The sequence below is a fragment of the Drosophila sechellia genome, chromosome 2L, assembly GCF_004382195.2.
Source record: "Drosophila sechellia strain sech25 chromosome 2L, ASM438219v1, whole genome shotgun sequence".
In the NCBI taxonomy this organism is placed as follows: domain Eukaryota; kingdom Metazoa; phylum Arthropoda; class Insecta; order Diptera; family Drosophilidae; genus Drosophila; species Drosophila sechellia.
Genome location: NC_045949.1, coordinates 9,986,777 through 10,000,000, shown reverse-complemented (window position 1 = coordinate 10,000,000; position 13,224 = coordinate 9,986,777). Strand labels below are relative to the sequence as shown.

Sequence of the window (13,224 nt, the reverse complement as noted above, 5' to 3'; positions counted from 1 at the left end):
ATCTGAAATAGCGAGCAACTTATTTTTAATGATGTGTAATCTGTGGGCTGTACGACGATGGACTCACCTTGGCAAGCTGGCGTATTTGTTGGGCCAATGACTCGATTTCCTCTTGCCCGGTTAGGAATATCAACACGTCGTGGCTGTTATAAATGTACATATAAATCAGTAAGTGTAAATACATATAACATCAGACCTACTTTTTTGGCGTGGTGCGGTGTATGTGAAAGAGGGTAACGAGCACGCTGTGGACGTAATCTTCGTGTTCCTCCTTGGTGTGCATCACACGGACCGGATACGTTCTGCCCTCAAGGTACATGCCCTTGCAATTGAAGTAATTTCCGAAGTGATCGATATCCATCGTGGCAGACGTAACCACTACCTTTAGGTTGCCCAACTTTTGCTTACGCCTCTCCTTCTGAGCATCCTTGACAATCCCGAATAGAAGGTCTGCGTTCACGGTTCGCTCGTGAGCCTCGTCCAGAATAATCACAGAATATTTGAGCAGTAGTCGATCCTTAATGGACTCTCGCAGCAAAACGCCGTCGGTAAGAAATCGAATCTTTGTGGCCCTTGAGGTGGCATCCTCGAAACGCACCGTATAGCCCACCGTGTCGCCAATACTTCCGTTCAACTCCTGGGCCACGCGACGTGCCACTGTTATGGCCGCCACTCTGCGCGGCTGGGTGATTCCGATCATGCCGTTCTTGGCGTAACCAGCCAGCAGCAGGAACTGCGGTATCTGTGTGGTCTTGCCCGAGCCCGTCTCGCTCATGATCAGCACGGTGTCGTTCACTTCCAGTTCCTTGAGGATTCGCTGGCGGCAATTGAAGACGGGCAGTGATTTTTGCTGCTGTTCAATGGAGGTTCTTTTGCTGGTCAGCAGAATGGGAGCTATTGTCTGCTTGACTTGGGCGACATGGGGTTTCTTCTCCAGTATTGAACTGTTCACCATGGCCTCGTACGTCCGCTTGAAGGAGAACTTCACAGGCGATGGACCTCCAGCATCGTTTCTGCTGGTTGCAAAGTATTTGGAGTCCATTATTTACACTTTCGCAGCACGTTTCTTTGGAAGAAAAGTCAACAAGCACATTTAAGTCAGGGTTTTGTCGTCGATTAATACATCGATATATTTTTTCATATAAAATTATTTTTTAGTCGTATGCACCTACCTGTGCCACCTATTTTTCTAAGGGTTTTTGTTCTCCAGCCCGGAGAATATTTTATAAAAGTTTCAGACGAAAGAAGGAAAGCAACAGGCGTGCGAAATACAGCAGGGTTGCCAGCGTCAGCGAAAATGGTATGTTTAAGTATATACTAAAGTCTCTTGTTTATTTTATAAAATATTTTATTAATTTTAATGTTATTCTACACAATTAATTTAATTTTTTTTATTTGAGAAATTTTTTACTTTTCTGCATCGTTTGCCTATGCAAAATATGCATAGCAAGGGCGAATCATTCCAAAAATATGTTTTTGAAATCGCGCAACTTTTCAACATTTCCTTCCTTTAACCAGTTCCCTTTTTTTATTTTCTTTAAATACGGAAAAAATACGCTATGGAAATTGCATTAATTTGCATTAAAAAGTTATACCTACTCCCAACTTAAATTTAAAAAATGTAACATACGTAAATTCAAAATATAAAATTTTAGTTCTCCAACTTTTTTTTTGGGTTTGTTCTATCGTTTCGGATATTTTAAAGTTCTCTTGATCCGGTCACACTATTTACGTAGAACAACAAACTTGAGATTAAAAAACATTTGTTTTCAGAAATATTGTCAAGACCATGAAGTCCGAGAAACTGAAACGAAACTTTTGGGTCTCCGCCGAAATAGAGTGCATGCTCGACCTGATTAAGGAGGTGAACAACTGCCAAGGAGCCCTGTCCACCAGCACCACCCAGTACACCTTCATCCAAATCGCCAATCAAATGAAAAAAAGGGGTTTTCCAAATAAGTCGCCCACTCAAATCCGCAGAAAATGGTTTCAAATGAAGAGCGCCTATCTGTGTTACAAAAAGGGAAATGTTGATCGACTATTTCTGATACCCGAGAAATTCCGCAACGCCATCGCTCAGTTCGTAGAAAGTGGCGAGAAAATCGGACGCTCCAATCTATCCACCATTTCAAGTGGAACACCAGCTATCGTGCAGCAAAATCAGGAAGGTTTGTATAATATACCATATATTGTTAATATAATATAATATAATTTTATATTTATTTTGCAGTACTCTCAGAAGAAGACACTTCCCCCATGGATATATTCCTTAATCAGATTCGTAAAAACAATAAAATGATCAATTCGGAGTTCTTTAGGATGGAGGAATCGTTACAGCAATTCGAACAGAAATGCCAGTTCATTAGAGACAAAAACATAGCTAAGCTCATCGACGGTTACTAGCCAAATAAATATAACATTTCCAGATATATAGTAAATAAGTTTTAATAAAATTTAAGCAAATCTGATATATTTTTTGTTTAATTTTAATGTATTTAATGCATTGTTTTAAAGGCAGTATCGCAATAAATGAGCACTTTATCACATATACAACTTCAAGCCTCGCAACTCAAGTACTAAAAGCACTTTACTCTCATAAAAAAAACTGGTTTTTTATGTTGTTTTGTGTATATATATACATTTGCATACGTATTTATGTGCTTTAGTTCTTAATGTCTCCATTTGCCACCGCCACATAATATTTACTTTTGGAGTTCCATCTAAGTGGCTAAAATGGCATTGAAGCGTTTAAAACTGAAGTTCACATTAAATATTGGTTTAATAACCGATCGGAGTTAAATAAACTTCTTAATTTAGTTTAATTAAATACTGAAGGATTTAAGCTGCAGCTCACATAAGCTGCCATTGGCTACGAGAAACCGGCTCCAATGCGAAAAACGCTATTACTTAATTGCGCTGCAAATATACAAATAGAAATCATTGGTATGTACCACACATTTCTGTGCACAAACTAGTTTATTTTTTTCTTTTAAGTGTACGTACGTATGAAATTCACAACAAGTCAAATTTGCCAGACAGTGTGTAAATGAACATTAATTTAAATAATCCAAACTCCATAATTAACTGTTTAAGTGTTATATTTTAGTTATTAATTGAAAGCAGCTTCCTGGCTTTGAAGATTAACGTTTGTTGGTCATTTTTTCTAACACCAGGTCGTGAATTAATATACAGCTCCATTGTTATCAAGCTGAGCTCCTGTTGTTGTCATTATACCTCGAGCACAATAGACCGAGAACCATTCCGTTCCACATACAGAGTCAAAGTCTTAAACCTGCTCTTCTACTGAAAATTACCTTTTTCTCTTTTTTTCGCTCTTTATTTTTTGCCCATTGTTCAACGAACCTGCAAGCCAGGCTTACAGTGCGGCGTTGCCAGACTGTTTGGATGTCTCTAATTTCAACATCGAACCAAAAGATCCAATATAAAAACTAGATTATGAAAGATGATATGAATGTGTATACAATATATTTATGTATCTTAAGTATCTATTTACAAGCTGCACCAAACCGACTTAATCACTTATATTTAAACATTTTTGCCACAAAATTCAGAAAACTATGTTAGCTACTGTTTGGATCATTTTACTGAGTAGCACCTTGTGTAAATGCCTCGACAATGGGCTCGCCAAAACTCCTCCAATGGGTTGGCTTTCCTGGGAGAGATTTCGATGCAACACGGACTGCGTGAACGATCCAGATAATTGTATTAGGTAAGCCTCAAGTGTGCAAATATTAACTTAGTTAACTGAAACCATTAAATTGGTATTTGCAGTGAACAACTATTCCAAACCATGACTGATATTGTCGTGGCGGATGGCTATGCATCTGTTGGCTATGAATACATAAATATCGACGATTGCTGGTTGGAAAAACATCGCAGTCACGATGGAAAACTGGTAGCTGATCGCAAACGTTTTCCCAATGGCATTAAAGCCTTATCTGATTATGTGAGTATAGAATTTAATCGATAGCGATTATGCTTATGTTCAATTTGCCATTGAAGATTCACTCGAGAGGCCTTAAGTTTGGAATTTACGAGGACTACGGCAACTACACCTGCGCCGGATATCCGGGCATTATTGGTTATGAGGAGAAGGATGCTCTTCAATTCGCGGACTGGAATGTGGACTACGTGAAGCTAGATGGTTGCTATGCCCTGCCCTACGACATGGATCATGGCTACTCCACTTTCGGCAGACTTCTGAACAGCACGGGCAAATCGATGGTGTATTCCTGCAGCTGGCCAGTGTATCAGATTTATGCGGGAATACAGCCGAACTACTCGGCCATCCAAACGCACTGCAACTTGTGGAGAAACTATGACGACATCCAGGACTCCTGGGCATCCGTGGAGAATATAATCGATTATTATGGCAACAATCAGGACGTAATTGCGCCAAACGCAGGTCCTGGTCATTGGAACGATCCAGATATGGTGGGCATTTATAGCTTTTAGCTAAAAATACTTTATCTTTTGCCAACTCAATTTCAGTTGATTATTGGAAATTTCGGACTGAGTTATGAGCAAGCAAAAACCCAATTCGCAATTTGGTCCATTTTGGCCGCTCCACTTTTGATGTCGGTTGATTTAAGAACGATTCGTCCGCAGTTTAAGCATATTCTACAGAATCGAAAGATAATCGCCGTGGATCAGGATCCGCTTGGAATACAGGGAAGAAGGATTTATAAGCACAAGGGCATTGAGATCTGGTCAAGACCGATTGGACCGCTCTATCAAAACTTTTACTCCTACGCAATCGCCTTTGTGAACAGAAGAACTGATGGAACTCCATCGGATATCTCGGTTACTTTGAAAGAACTGGGCCTGATTAACTTTTCTGGCTACAGAGTGGAGGTAAATATATCACTAGTCCTAATATTCTTGATTTTTTATCATATCTATCATCTTAGGACCTTTACGAAAATGTTGACTATGGGGTTTTATATCCCAACACCAAAATCAAAGTGAAGGTAAATCCTTCGGGCGTGGTTATGCTAAAAGGAGAAGTTCAGTACCCAGTTGACTTGTAAATGCAATATGTTAGTTGAGATCGCCTATGATAATATTATTTGATACTAATTTGACCATAAACTTGAATTCAACCCTTCCTGCGTTAGCGACTGACAATTTAAAACAATATTCTCTAGTGTGTAGGTTCAACATTAAATACTCACACAATTTATAATGCATATTATTTCTGTGCCTCTACAAACCAATGTTTAGGTTTACATATATATCTAATAAAAGTAATAAAACTAAATGAGCGTATTATATCTATTATAATTATTTAAATTAAAAATTTAAACATTTTTAACGACCTTTTTATTTGAAACGGCTCTTTTTTGGTATTTTCGACGCGCATGTTATTTTGCGACCATGCGCGTACGGTCACACAGCTGTGCGAAAAGTGAACAATTGAAGCTACGAATTAATTGAATTGAGAGCAATTGCTGCGCTTAGCAGAGGAGCCGCTTCACAATGCATGTGTGATCCGCTGGCCGGGCGCCGATGCACAGCAGCAGGATGCACTTTTCCATACCGGACACCCAAGAGCTGGGCTCCTCGCCCACCTACACGGCTTACAACATACACATCAACGGCATCCACCACTGCGTCCTGCGCTACAAACAGCTGCACTCGCTGAACGACCAGCTGCGCAGGCACTGTGTGGGCGTCCCCCTGCCGCCCTTTCCACCCAAACGCCTCCTGCCGCTCACCAATGGCCAACTGGAGGCGCGTCGCAGCTCCCTGGAGCAGTACCTGCAGGCGGTGGGCCAGGATAACCGTCTGGCCCGATCCACCCACTTGCAGCAGTACCTGCAGCGCGCCCAACTGGACACGGCACTGGCCGAGGGCCAGGTCGCCACCGATTGCGAGGAACAGCAGTTGGAGGTGCAGGTCTATACGAATCCGGCGGGCGAACGCATCCTGGTCAACTGCTCGGTGCAGCAGAACGCCAGTGCGCTGCTCAAGAGCGTCTGTCGGGAGCTCCAGCTGCCCGACGAGCTGGTGCGCTTCTTCTGTCTGTTCCTAGTGCGGCGCCAGAGGAAATCTGGCGAACTGCACCTGGTGCGACGCCTCATGGACTTCGAGTCGCCGTATATAACGCGACTGCATGTACAGCCCTGCGAGCTGCTGCTGCGTACCTGCTACTGGGACTCGAGTAGAGATGCCAAGCTGACCGGGAGCAAGGTGGCGTTGAATTTGCTCTACAACCAGACCGTTGCGGACGTGAACCGCGAGTGGGTGGTCATCTGTACGCCCGGCGAGGGTCGCCAATTGAACAGCCTGCAGATGCAGGGAAGAGCGCGTGAGTACATGGACCTGGTGCGTCAGCTGCCCTCCTACGGCTGCCTGCAGTTCGATGAGGCGCAGGTGGACTATCCGGAACCGGACACAATGGCGCTAATCAGCATTGGCAACAAGGAGTTGGCCCTGCGCACGGCACGTGGCGTTAAGATCTACGAGACGAAGTTCAGGGTGACCAGGATGCGCTCTTGGCGTGTCAGCGTCACACACAATACGCTGGAATCGCGGCTGGAACCCACGCACCTTCAGTTGGCCTTTGAGTATCTAATTGGCAAGCAGACACTGCGCTGGATCACCATTAACAGTGAGCAGGCCATGCTGATGTCCGTATGCCTGCAGGCCATGGTCGACGAGCTCTTACAGCGAGGCACTGGCAGCGGAAAGGATCAGAATAGCGATGAGGAGCAGGAGCAGAACGCAGTAACGTCGTCCTCATCAACGCCCAGCTCAACCTGTTCCACGTCGACGTGGGCATCCTCCTCGTGTTCTACGTCCACTGCGCCCACAACGCCGCCAGTTAGGTTTCTGTCCGAGGATTCGGCGCCCAGATCCAAGCCCAGGCTGACCACTTCGCGTACCTTCGGAGCCGTATTCTTCCGCAACGACGTGGTGGACAATGGAGCTCGTGTGGCCAACGGTGCATTCGAGGGCATCGGCGATGATGATCTATGAGTGTGCTAAAGGGAATGCTTGCCGTGAGTTGCCAAAAATCGAGTCCTTTTTCCGAAAAGGAAAAGGCGCGCCAAACTATTTAGAAACCCATTGCATTTGCGGATGCAGAAGCAGCTTAACTCATTCGACTAAGGTTGAAGATTTTATATATGTGTGTAATAAGAAAGACTTTAATCTATCTGCTACTTGCAAGTGTTACGAAGCCCGAACTAAGTGGGATTTGCGCAACATAAGTTTAATTGAATGAAGGCGCTAAAATGTGTTGTAAAGAATTGAATGCTCAAGATGAATGGCACGTTTTACCATCATTACTTAGATCTACGTCTTGAACTATTGTAAATGATCTGTAAATGGATGCTCGACGGATACTTTTATCTCTTTTATCATTTCTTGTATTGTAATATATGTACGTGGAACTTTCTTTACTTTAGAGATAGTTGAAAATATGTTATGCATTTTACAAAAATAAATGTACTGATGACTATGGCATCCGGAATGAGTCCAACCGGATATTTCCCGCAAAAAAAAAAAAAAACTAAACAATGAAATATGAATGTACATTCCCTTATCTGTTGACTCACTTCCAAATAAATGACAAAAATGTTTCGAACTGCCTTTTTAGCAAATATCTTTTTAGGCGCTTTAAAGGTAATAAAATGATGTCATTTCAGCACGTCATTGAATTCAAGCTAGATCATTTTTAAATATAATTGTTAATAGTGAAAGGGAAACACAAAAGTTGCATTGTTGCGGAGTAAAATAATTATATAGCATTAATAACGTTTAAATCATAAAAAGAAGCGGATAATTAATGGAAAAAGCTGATGATAAATTACTTTTATAACTATTTAATATCTGGAGAATATAATAAAGCTAGAAAACATTTAATTGTATATTAAATGCTATTTCATTTATATTTTTGAATTTACTAACTGAAATAAGCTCGGCTTAAATGGAGTTAGGGGTATTCGAGCCGGTGGGCGCCAAGAAACCATTATTTTGGTATAATTTCCTGGTATAGGTGGACCATTCAGACGCGGTCACACTGCGACTGAAGAGAAAAGATTTGTACGGAATATAAATAAAATTTCGGCGATAAACAACACAACTTGGGGAGATTAATTTTACACAAGCACCTGACAACATGGATCGCAATAATGGGTAAAGTATTTGGAGAGCAGTACACGCACCCAAAATCATTACTTTTCCTCGAAATTAACCTGTGTGCGTCAAGCGACAAAAGACTGTGTTTACACACATACGCACATCCACGGGTATATACATGCCTGTATGTATGTGCGATCTTCCAACCTATTAACCGTTACTGCTATTTAATTATACATGGAACTGCGAATTAAATATTAAAAATATTTTGAAAATAGCATATCTAACCTAATTACTTTGATTAGTAGGAACTAATCAGCATAGATAGAGGCCATATGATCTTATTGCACTTTTAAAAGACAATTTTTGGGATTCTTATTAAAGTGTAAATTTGTTAATTTTAATAACTAAATATATTAATATTTACGATTTAGACGCTATCCGTACAACATTAGGCGGCAGAACAGCGGGCACGGTGCGCCGCACAGCTACCATCACCACCACAACAACAATTCGGCGGCGGGGGCGTCCAATTCGCCGGGATACAATAACCACAGTGCCGGAAACTCTCCGTCCGTCGGTGGCCACAACAACAGCAATCCGCTCTACGCCTCCGCCGCCGGACAGCAGCAGCAACAACAACAACAACAGCAACAACAGAGCCTGCCAATCTCGCAGCACGACGAGCTAATCCGCTACATCCGGGAGGCATGGAACAAGGTGAGCAGCTTACTTGGATCCAAAAGGCCGCCCCTTTGTCACCCAGCTTCGCTTTTCGCACGCGGACAACAGGGACCGTGAACACTTGCTCGTTATTCAGACTGTGTAGTCCCATCTTTTCTTTAGAAGAATAGGAAAAGATAGTGCATAGTTCCAATTTCGATTGCAGGATCATTCTATGCATTTTAGGCAGCAAGACCTTGTTTCAACTATTCAGTTGATAAGTGCTATAAGAAATCTGGAGTGCGTAGGTCAATGGAAATAGCTATACTACTAATACTTTCTGAAATCTTAATAGGTTTCTTATGGAAACTAAGTTAGGTATCTTTTAAATCAATGAGCTTCGCGGTCCCCGGTCCAAATTGTCGGTTGCTCTTCATGCTTTGCTCTCTCTCCAGGTCTACGATCAGGGCCCACCTGTGCTGTACTGCAACGAATCCGACAATCAGCTGAAGAACTTCAAGCCATTCGATTTGGAGGAGTACTGGGGCCAGCGCCTGGTGCAGAATATCCATGTGACCACCACGCAGGCCGGTGGACACCAGTAGAAGCGGGAATCATAACAGCGGACAACGGCATGTGCTTCATGTGGTAACGATTAATTAAATTATACATTTAAAAGGGTGCCAGCTTCCCCCCGATTATTGACTAATTTCCATGCTATTGGAATCTACAGTTTATGTTTGTTTGCAAACTGCTTTGGACTATTGTGTGTGTAAAAAATAACGATTTAAATCCACTGCCAGCTGAAAGGCAAACCATGATTCAATATAGTGTACATTGACAAACGACTTTTATCCCTGGCACCCTGAATCTAGCTTGCTATCTGCATTTAAGTGTTGTGCACTAAGCGCGCTTAAAATTTGACCAGAACAACAATAAACAATCTAGAGCGTAGACAAATTAACAAGAATCCTGTGTTTTCAATTTAAATAATGGGTATACAAAAGCAAACGGCAGTGTATACAATCTGTCTTAATACTTTTAAATATCGCTATACATCGACTATAAACAATTAGCAAACCAAAAAATTATATTGAACGCGGGGTTAATCCTAGCAAAGTGCAAGACATCTAAAGTAGCGAATTTTTAAAAGGAAAAATGTAACTTCAAACTGGAAGGAACAACTAATTTTAAACTATTGAAACTTTTGGTACTTTAAGCAACTAAACGCTACTAAAAGTTCCTTAAAAAGATCCTCTCTTCACTGATATTTTTCAATTTAAGTCTCAATGACTAAATCATCAGATCGAAGCGAAAACACTGCGTTTTTGTACTGAACGGCATTTCGTGTGTTTATAAAAGTAACTTTTATTTCTCTCACTGTTTACATCGAACCGCTGCAGTTGTCGTTTCAGCACATAAATCAAAAGGTGTCCTTAGACCATCTTGCGCAGCAGACGGTTGATCTGGTCCTCGCGGTTGCCAAAGTCACCACCGTTGACATAATGGTTGGCCTTCTTGCGCCAGCCGCCGGTGGGGGTGTTTAGCTTGAAGGGCCACAGGAAGTTGGAGGCGTACTTGAAGTTGGGCCCCACGGTGAAGATCTCATGGACGAGATCCTCGACGCACTGAATGCTGTGCGCCTGACGCAGCTTCCGCTCGATCACGAAGTTATCGGTGATGGGCACGCGCTGGCGGCTGTGCTTCACGAATCCACGCTTGTAGATCAGCTCCCGCACGGACTTCAGATTGGGGTAGCCCCAGGTGATGTAGGGCTCGGCGATGCGCAGCATGTTGATGGTGGCCTTGTTCAGCTTGATGAACACACCGTTGTTGATCTGCCTCAGACGGAACAGCTGCAGAACCTTGCGGACCTTGGGAGCCACCTTGTTGATACTGTTGGCGTTCAATGGGATTGGACATGAATTGGAGTGGCTTGTGGATGGAGGAGCAATAGTAGACTCACCCGCGGATACGGACGACAAAGGCCAACTTGGCTTCGGCGGGCACGTAGAACTGGTTGCGCTTCTTGGCCAAGCGACGCAGCTTGATCTCGCGCTGCTCCGCCTTGATGTACTCATTCTGGTACTTCTCGGCGCGCACCAGGTTCTCCTTCTTGCGCAGGGCAATCACGGCGGCCTTCTTCAGGCGACGTTTCGACTCGGCCACTCGCTTGGAGATTTGTTTCTTGCTGAACTTCAGCTTCGATTCCGGCACGGCGGGCAGCTTTTTCGCTGCTGGCTTCTTGACGACCGGAGCAGGCATCTGTGGGCGGCACAAAACAATGTCATTTGAGCGGTTTCCTCACACTTTGGATGGTATTTTTATTGAAAATATCGCACTAACCTTTTACTAGTCACTGCACACGCTGGTAAAAGAAAGGGAAAGAAAGACCGGAAACGTGCTATACGCCAACTTCGGGCTGTCAAATCGGTGCAACCCTGCTTTCAGTGCTGCAAAATGCGAGCACACGTGACACGCGCGATATCGGTTAAACGGTCACACTGGCCGTGGAGTGGGCTATCGAAGAAGTGCCACCACTAGCGCAGCAACAGCAGATTGCGCGGATTTTTCTTATTTCAGCAATAAAGTTGTTTTTCCAACAATCAAATCAACAACAAATCACAAGTTAAGGTAGTTAAACAAGCTTTTAAGGTAGTTAGACCTATCCTAGTTCATAAATTGCGTGGTGAGAGCTGTAGATATACGCATATTCAATGATCAAGTTGCTTTTCAAGATTTCCTGGGTTCATTTTAATGATACTCAGTTAATTTAATACATTTTGTTTGTTGAAGCAAAGTACCCTATATTTATTATTCGCTTTATGCAGCTTGTTTCGTTTTAAGTACGGATATTTAGATGTTTCACCAGCCGACATCACAATATTTTTTTCTAATTTGTGTTTTGAGTAATTGTGCTTATTTAGTAAAGTTTTATATATGTAGAGATAAGTCGAATCTTAATTTTACTTAATTATTTTCGTATACCCTATACTTTTTAGATCACTTATACACCCCAACAGTGCCATAAAATTGGAACCTTGCCTTATTGACGACATTGACTAATCTAGTTAAGAAAAGATTCAAAACAACCAAAATAACCACATATACAAACAGAAATGAACTCCACTCAAAGCCCGGTTTATCGCACCTCCGTGGAGCAAAAGCGGCATGCTCAAGATGTGGCCAAAAGACAGCGGCTGGGCAACAAAATGCCGAGACTTCGCGAAATGCTGCGAGAGGTAAAGACAACAGTGTACCCCTTAAAAACCCAATATACTTACACATTAATACCCTGTAGAAATACCGCAAGCGCATCATAGAAACGCGCAATAGATGCACGGATGCCCAACGAGAAATCCAAATGGTAAGACATACAAATCTCCATAGCAAACCCATCAATAACCACCCATTTCTTCAGTCCGAACTCAGGGAAATCCTGCGCCTAGAACTCAGTGAGCTGGAGAAGGATGTGGAGCTGGAGGAGCTGATCCTGGAGGAGCTACTCTCCGATGTCAACGAGTGGTATGCCCTGGGCGAAAAGAATCTGGAAACGCTCTACGTAGAGCCCGATGAGCAGCAAAAGGAGGTTCTGTGCCCAGTTTGTCAGTTGAAAAACCTACGCCATCACAAAGGTGCCTTCATCTGCGAGTGTGGCATCCGCTTCGAGCACTCTGCGAACATGGAACAGCTGCAGATACTGCTGCAACAACAAATCGCCAGCCATGAACTTCAGTGCACTCAGGCCCTGCGATTCTTCATCGAACCCGCTTCGGGACTTCTATACGACATGTGCGGCAGCTGCGACTACTTCTCCTCCGTCTAGGTCGTCCATGGAGCTGGTTTTCACCGCTGACTGCTGCTAGCTAGTTTAAAAGAGTTTATTAGTTATAATAAGATAGGTTACATAAGTTAAGCTTCAGTCAGTCTTAAAAAAACCAGAGATCTGCACAGAAGATTTTTAAAATACGAAGGCATTATATTGATATTAAATTGTTAAAACAGTGATAGATGATATTCCTCCCTAATTAATCTAAATCCAAAGAATGCTATGAGTTATGGCTAGAAATGAGATCTTTAAGCATATTGTTATTTTTTCAGAGCAGATTAAAATCTTAGGAATTACAGAATTATAAAATGTACTATAAGCTCTTACAAATTCAAACAAAACCATTCTTCTAATGTGACATTCTAGACTAAGTTTGTTTTAAGAATATTAAACGTTCTCTTCGGTTTTCTTGTAAAGTTTAACAAACTATGTATTAATTGCTTATAACTTGTGGCTCGCTTCGAGTTGATTGAGTGCATCATATATGGGTCGATGGTATCAGTGGGCTGGCACCCCACGATTCCGGCGATGTGGGAAGACCTTCTTCCCATCGCGCACGTGCGCGATTCTCCAGATTCAGATTCAGATCAGTGCAATATCTTCTCGAGTTCGGGCTGACTGGCACT

The 13,224-nt window shown here is 42.6% G+C and overlaps 7 protein-coding genes and 1 long non-coding RNA gene across 9 annotated transcripts in view; 5 read left to right on the top strand and 3 right to left on the bottom strand.

Annotated features, from left to right (window-relative positions):
• LOC6611928 (ATP-dependent RNA helicase DHX33) overlaps window positions 1-1,280 on the bottom strand; it is a 2,530-nt gene extending 1,250 nt beyond the window's left edge. Inside the window, exons 1-4 of the mRNA XM_002036409.2 lie at window positions 1,173-1,280; window positions 201-1,066; window positions 68-143; window positions 1-2 (exon numbers count right to left, since the gene is read on the bottom strand). The exon at window positions 1-2 is cut by the window's left edge and continues 781 nt beyond it. Of these exons, the coding sequence (XP_002036445.1) occupies window positions 1-2; window positions 68-143; window positions 201-1,042 (920 nt within the window). The 5' untranslated portion in view covers window positions 1,043-1,066; window positions 1,173-1,280. The remainder of the gene's footprint in view (window positions 3-67; window positions 144-200; window positions 1,067-1,172) is intronic.
• A 431-nt stretch (window positions 1,281-1,711) lies between these two features.
• Window positions 1,712-2,468, top strand: LOC6611927. Its single transcript, XM_002036408.2, has 2 exons — window positions 1,712-2,168; window positions 2,231-2,468. Exons 1-2 carry the CDS (start codon window positions 1,790-1,792, stop codon window positions 2,401-2,403), a joined length of 552 nt encoding a protein of 183 aa, XP_002036444.1. The 5' UTR covers window positions 1,712-1,789; the 3' UTR covers window positions 2,404-2,468.
• A 2-nt stretch (window positions 2,469-2,470) lies between these two features.
• Window positions 2,471-3,251, bottom strand: LOC116802339. The gene is made up of 2 exons (XR_004362696.1): window positions 3,004-3,251; window positions 2,471-2,916 (listed from the first exon to the last, which is right to left on the bottom strand). It is a non-coding gene; the product is annotated as an uncharacterized LOC116802339 (long non-coding RNA).
• LOC6611926 (alpha-N-acetylgalactosaminidase) lies at window positions 2,857-5,206 on the top strand. 2 transcript variants are annotated; one of them, XM_032726644.1, is made up of 6 exons: window positions 2,857-2,943; window positions 3,573-3,730; window positions 3,793-3,967; window positions 4,024-4,455; window positions 4,513-4,875; window positions 4,932-5,206. In XM_032726644.1, exons 2-6 carry the CDS (start codon window positions 3,579-3,581, stop codon window positions 5,049-5,051), a joined length of 1,242 nt encoding a protein of 413 aa, XP_032582535.1. In that variant the 5' UTR covers window positions 2,857-2,943; window positions 3,573-3,578; the 3' UTR covers window positions 5,052-5,206. The 2 variants fall into 2 exon arrangements, with proteins under 2 accessions (XP_032582535.1, XP_002036443.1); XM_002036407.2 differs by lacking the exon at window positions 2,857-2,943 and having other exon boundaries at window positions 3,271-3,730.
• Window positions 5,207-5,402: 196 nt separating this feature from the next.
• LOC6611925 (sorting nexin-17) lies at window positions 5,403-7,612 on the top strand. Its single transcript, XM_002036406.2, has one exon. It carries the CDS (start codon window positions 5,530-5,532, stop codon window positions 7,000-7,002), a length of 1,473 nt encoding a protein of 490 aa, XP_002036442.1. The 5' UTR covers window positions 5,403-5,529; the 3' UTR covers window positions 7,003-7,612.
• Window positions 7,613-8,036: 424 nt separating this feature from the next.
• LOC6611924 (protein hunchback) lies at window positions 8,037-9,739 on the top strand. The gene is made up of 3 exons (XM_002036405.2): window positions 8,037-8,163; window positions 8,541-8,826; window positions 9,225-9,739. The coding sequence occupies exons 1-3, from the start codon at window positions 8,147-8,149 to the stop codon at window positions 9,372-9,374; spliced, it is 453 nt and encodes a 150-aa protein (XP_002036441.1). The 5' UTR covers window positions 8,037-8,146; the 3' UTR covers window positions 9,375-9,739.
• Window positions 9,740-10,112: 373 nt separating this feature from the next.
• LOC6611923 (60S ribosomal protein L7) lies at window positions 10,113-11,218 on the bottom strand. Its single transcript, XM_002036404.2, has 3 exons — window positions 11,116-11,218; window positions 10,736-11,034; window positions 10,113-10,665 (listed from the first exon to the last, which is right to left on the bottom strand). Exons 2-3 carry the CDS (start codon window positions 11,032-11,034, stop codon window positions 10,206-10,208), a joined length of 759 nt encoding a protein of 252 aa, XP_002036440.1. The 5' UTR covers window positions 11,116-11,218; the 3' UTR covers window positions 10,113-10,205.
• A 75-nt stretch (window positions 11,219-11,293) lies between these two features.
• On the top strand, window positions 11,294-13,020 carry LOC6611922 (RIP-like protein). The gene is made up of 4 exons (XM_002036403.2): window positions 11,294-11,403; window positions 11,772-12,011; window positions 12,071-12,136; window positions 12,191-13,020. The coding sequence occupies exons 2-4, from the start codon at window positions 11,889-11,891 to the stop codon at window positions 12,593-12,595; spliced, it is 594 nt and encodes a 197-aa protein (XP_002036439.1). The 5' UTR covers window positions 11,294-11,403; window positions 11,772-11,888; the 3' UTR covers window positions 12,596-13,020.
• Window positions 13,021-13,224: the final 204 nt, after the last annotated feature.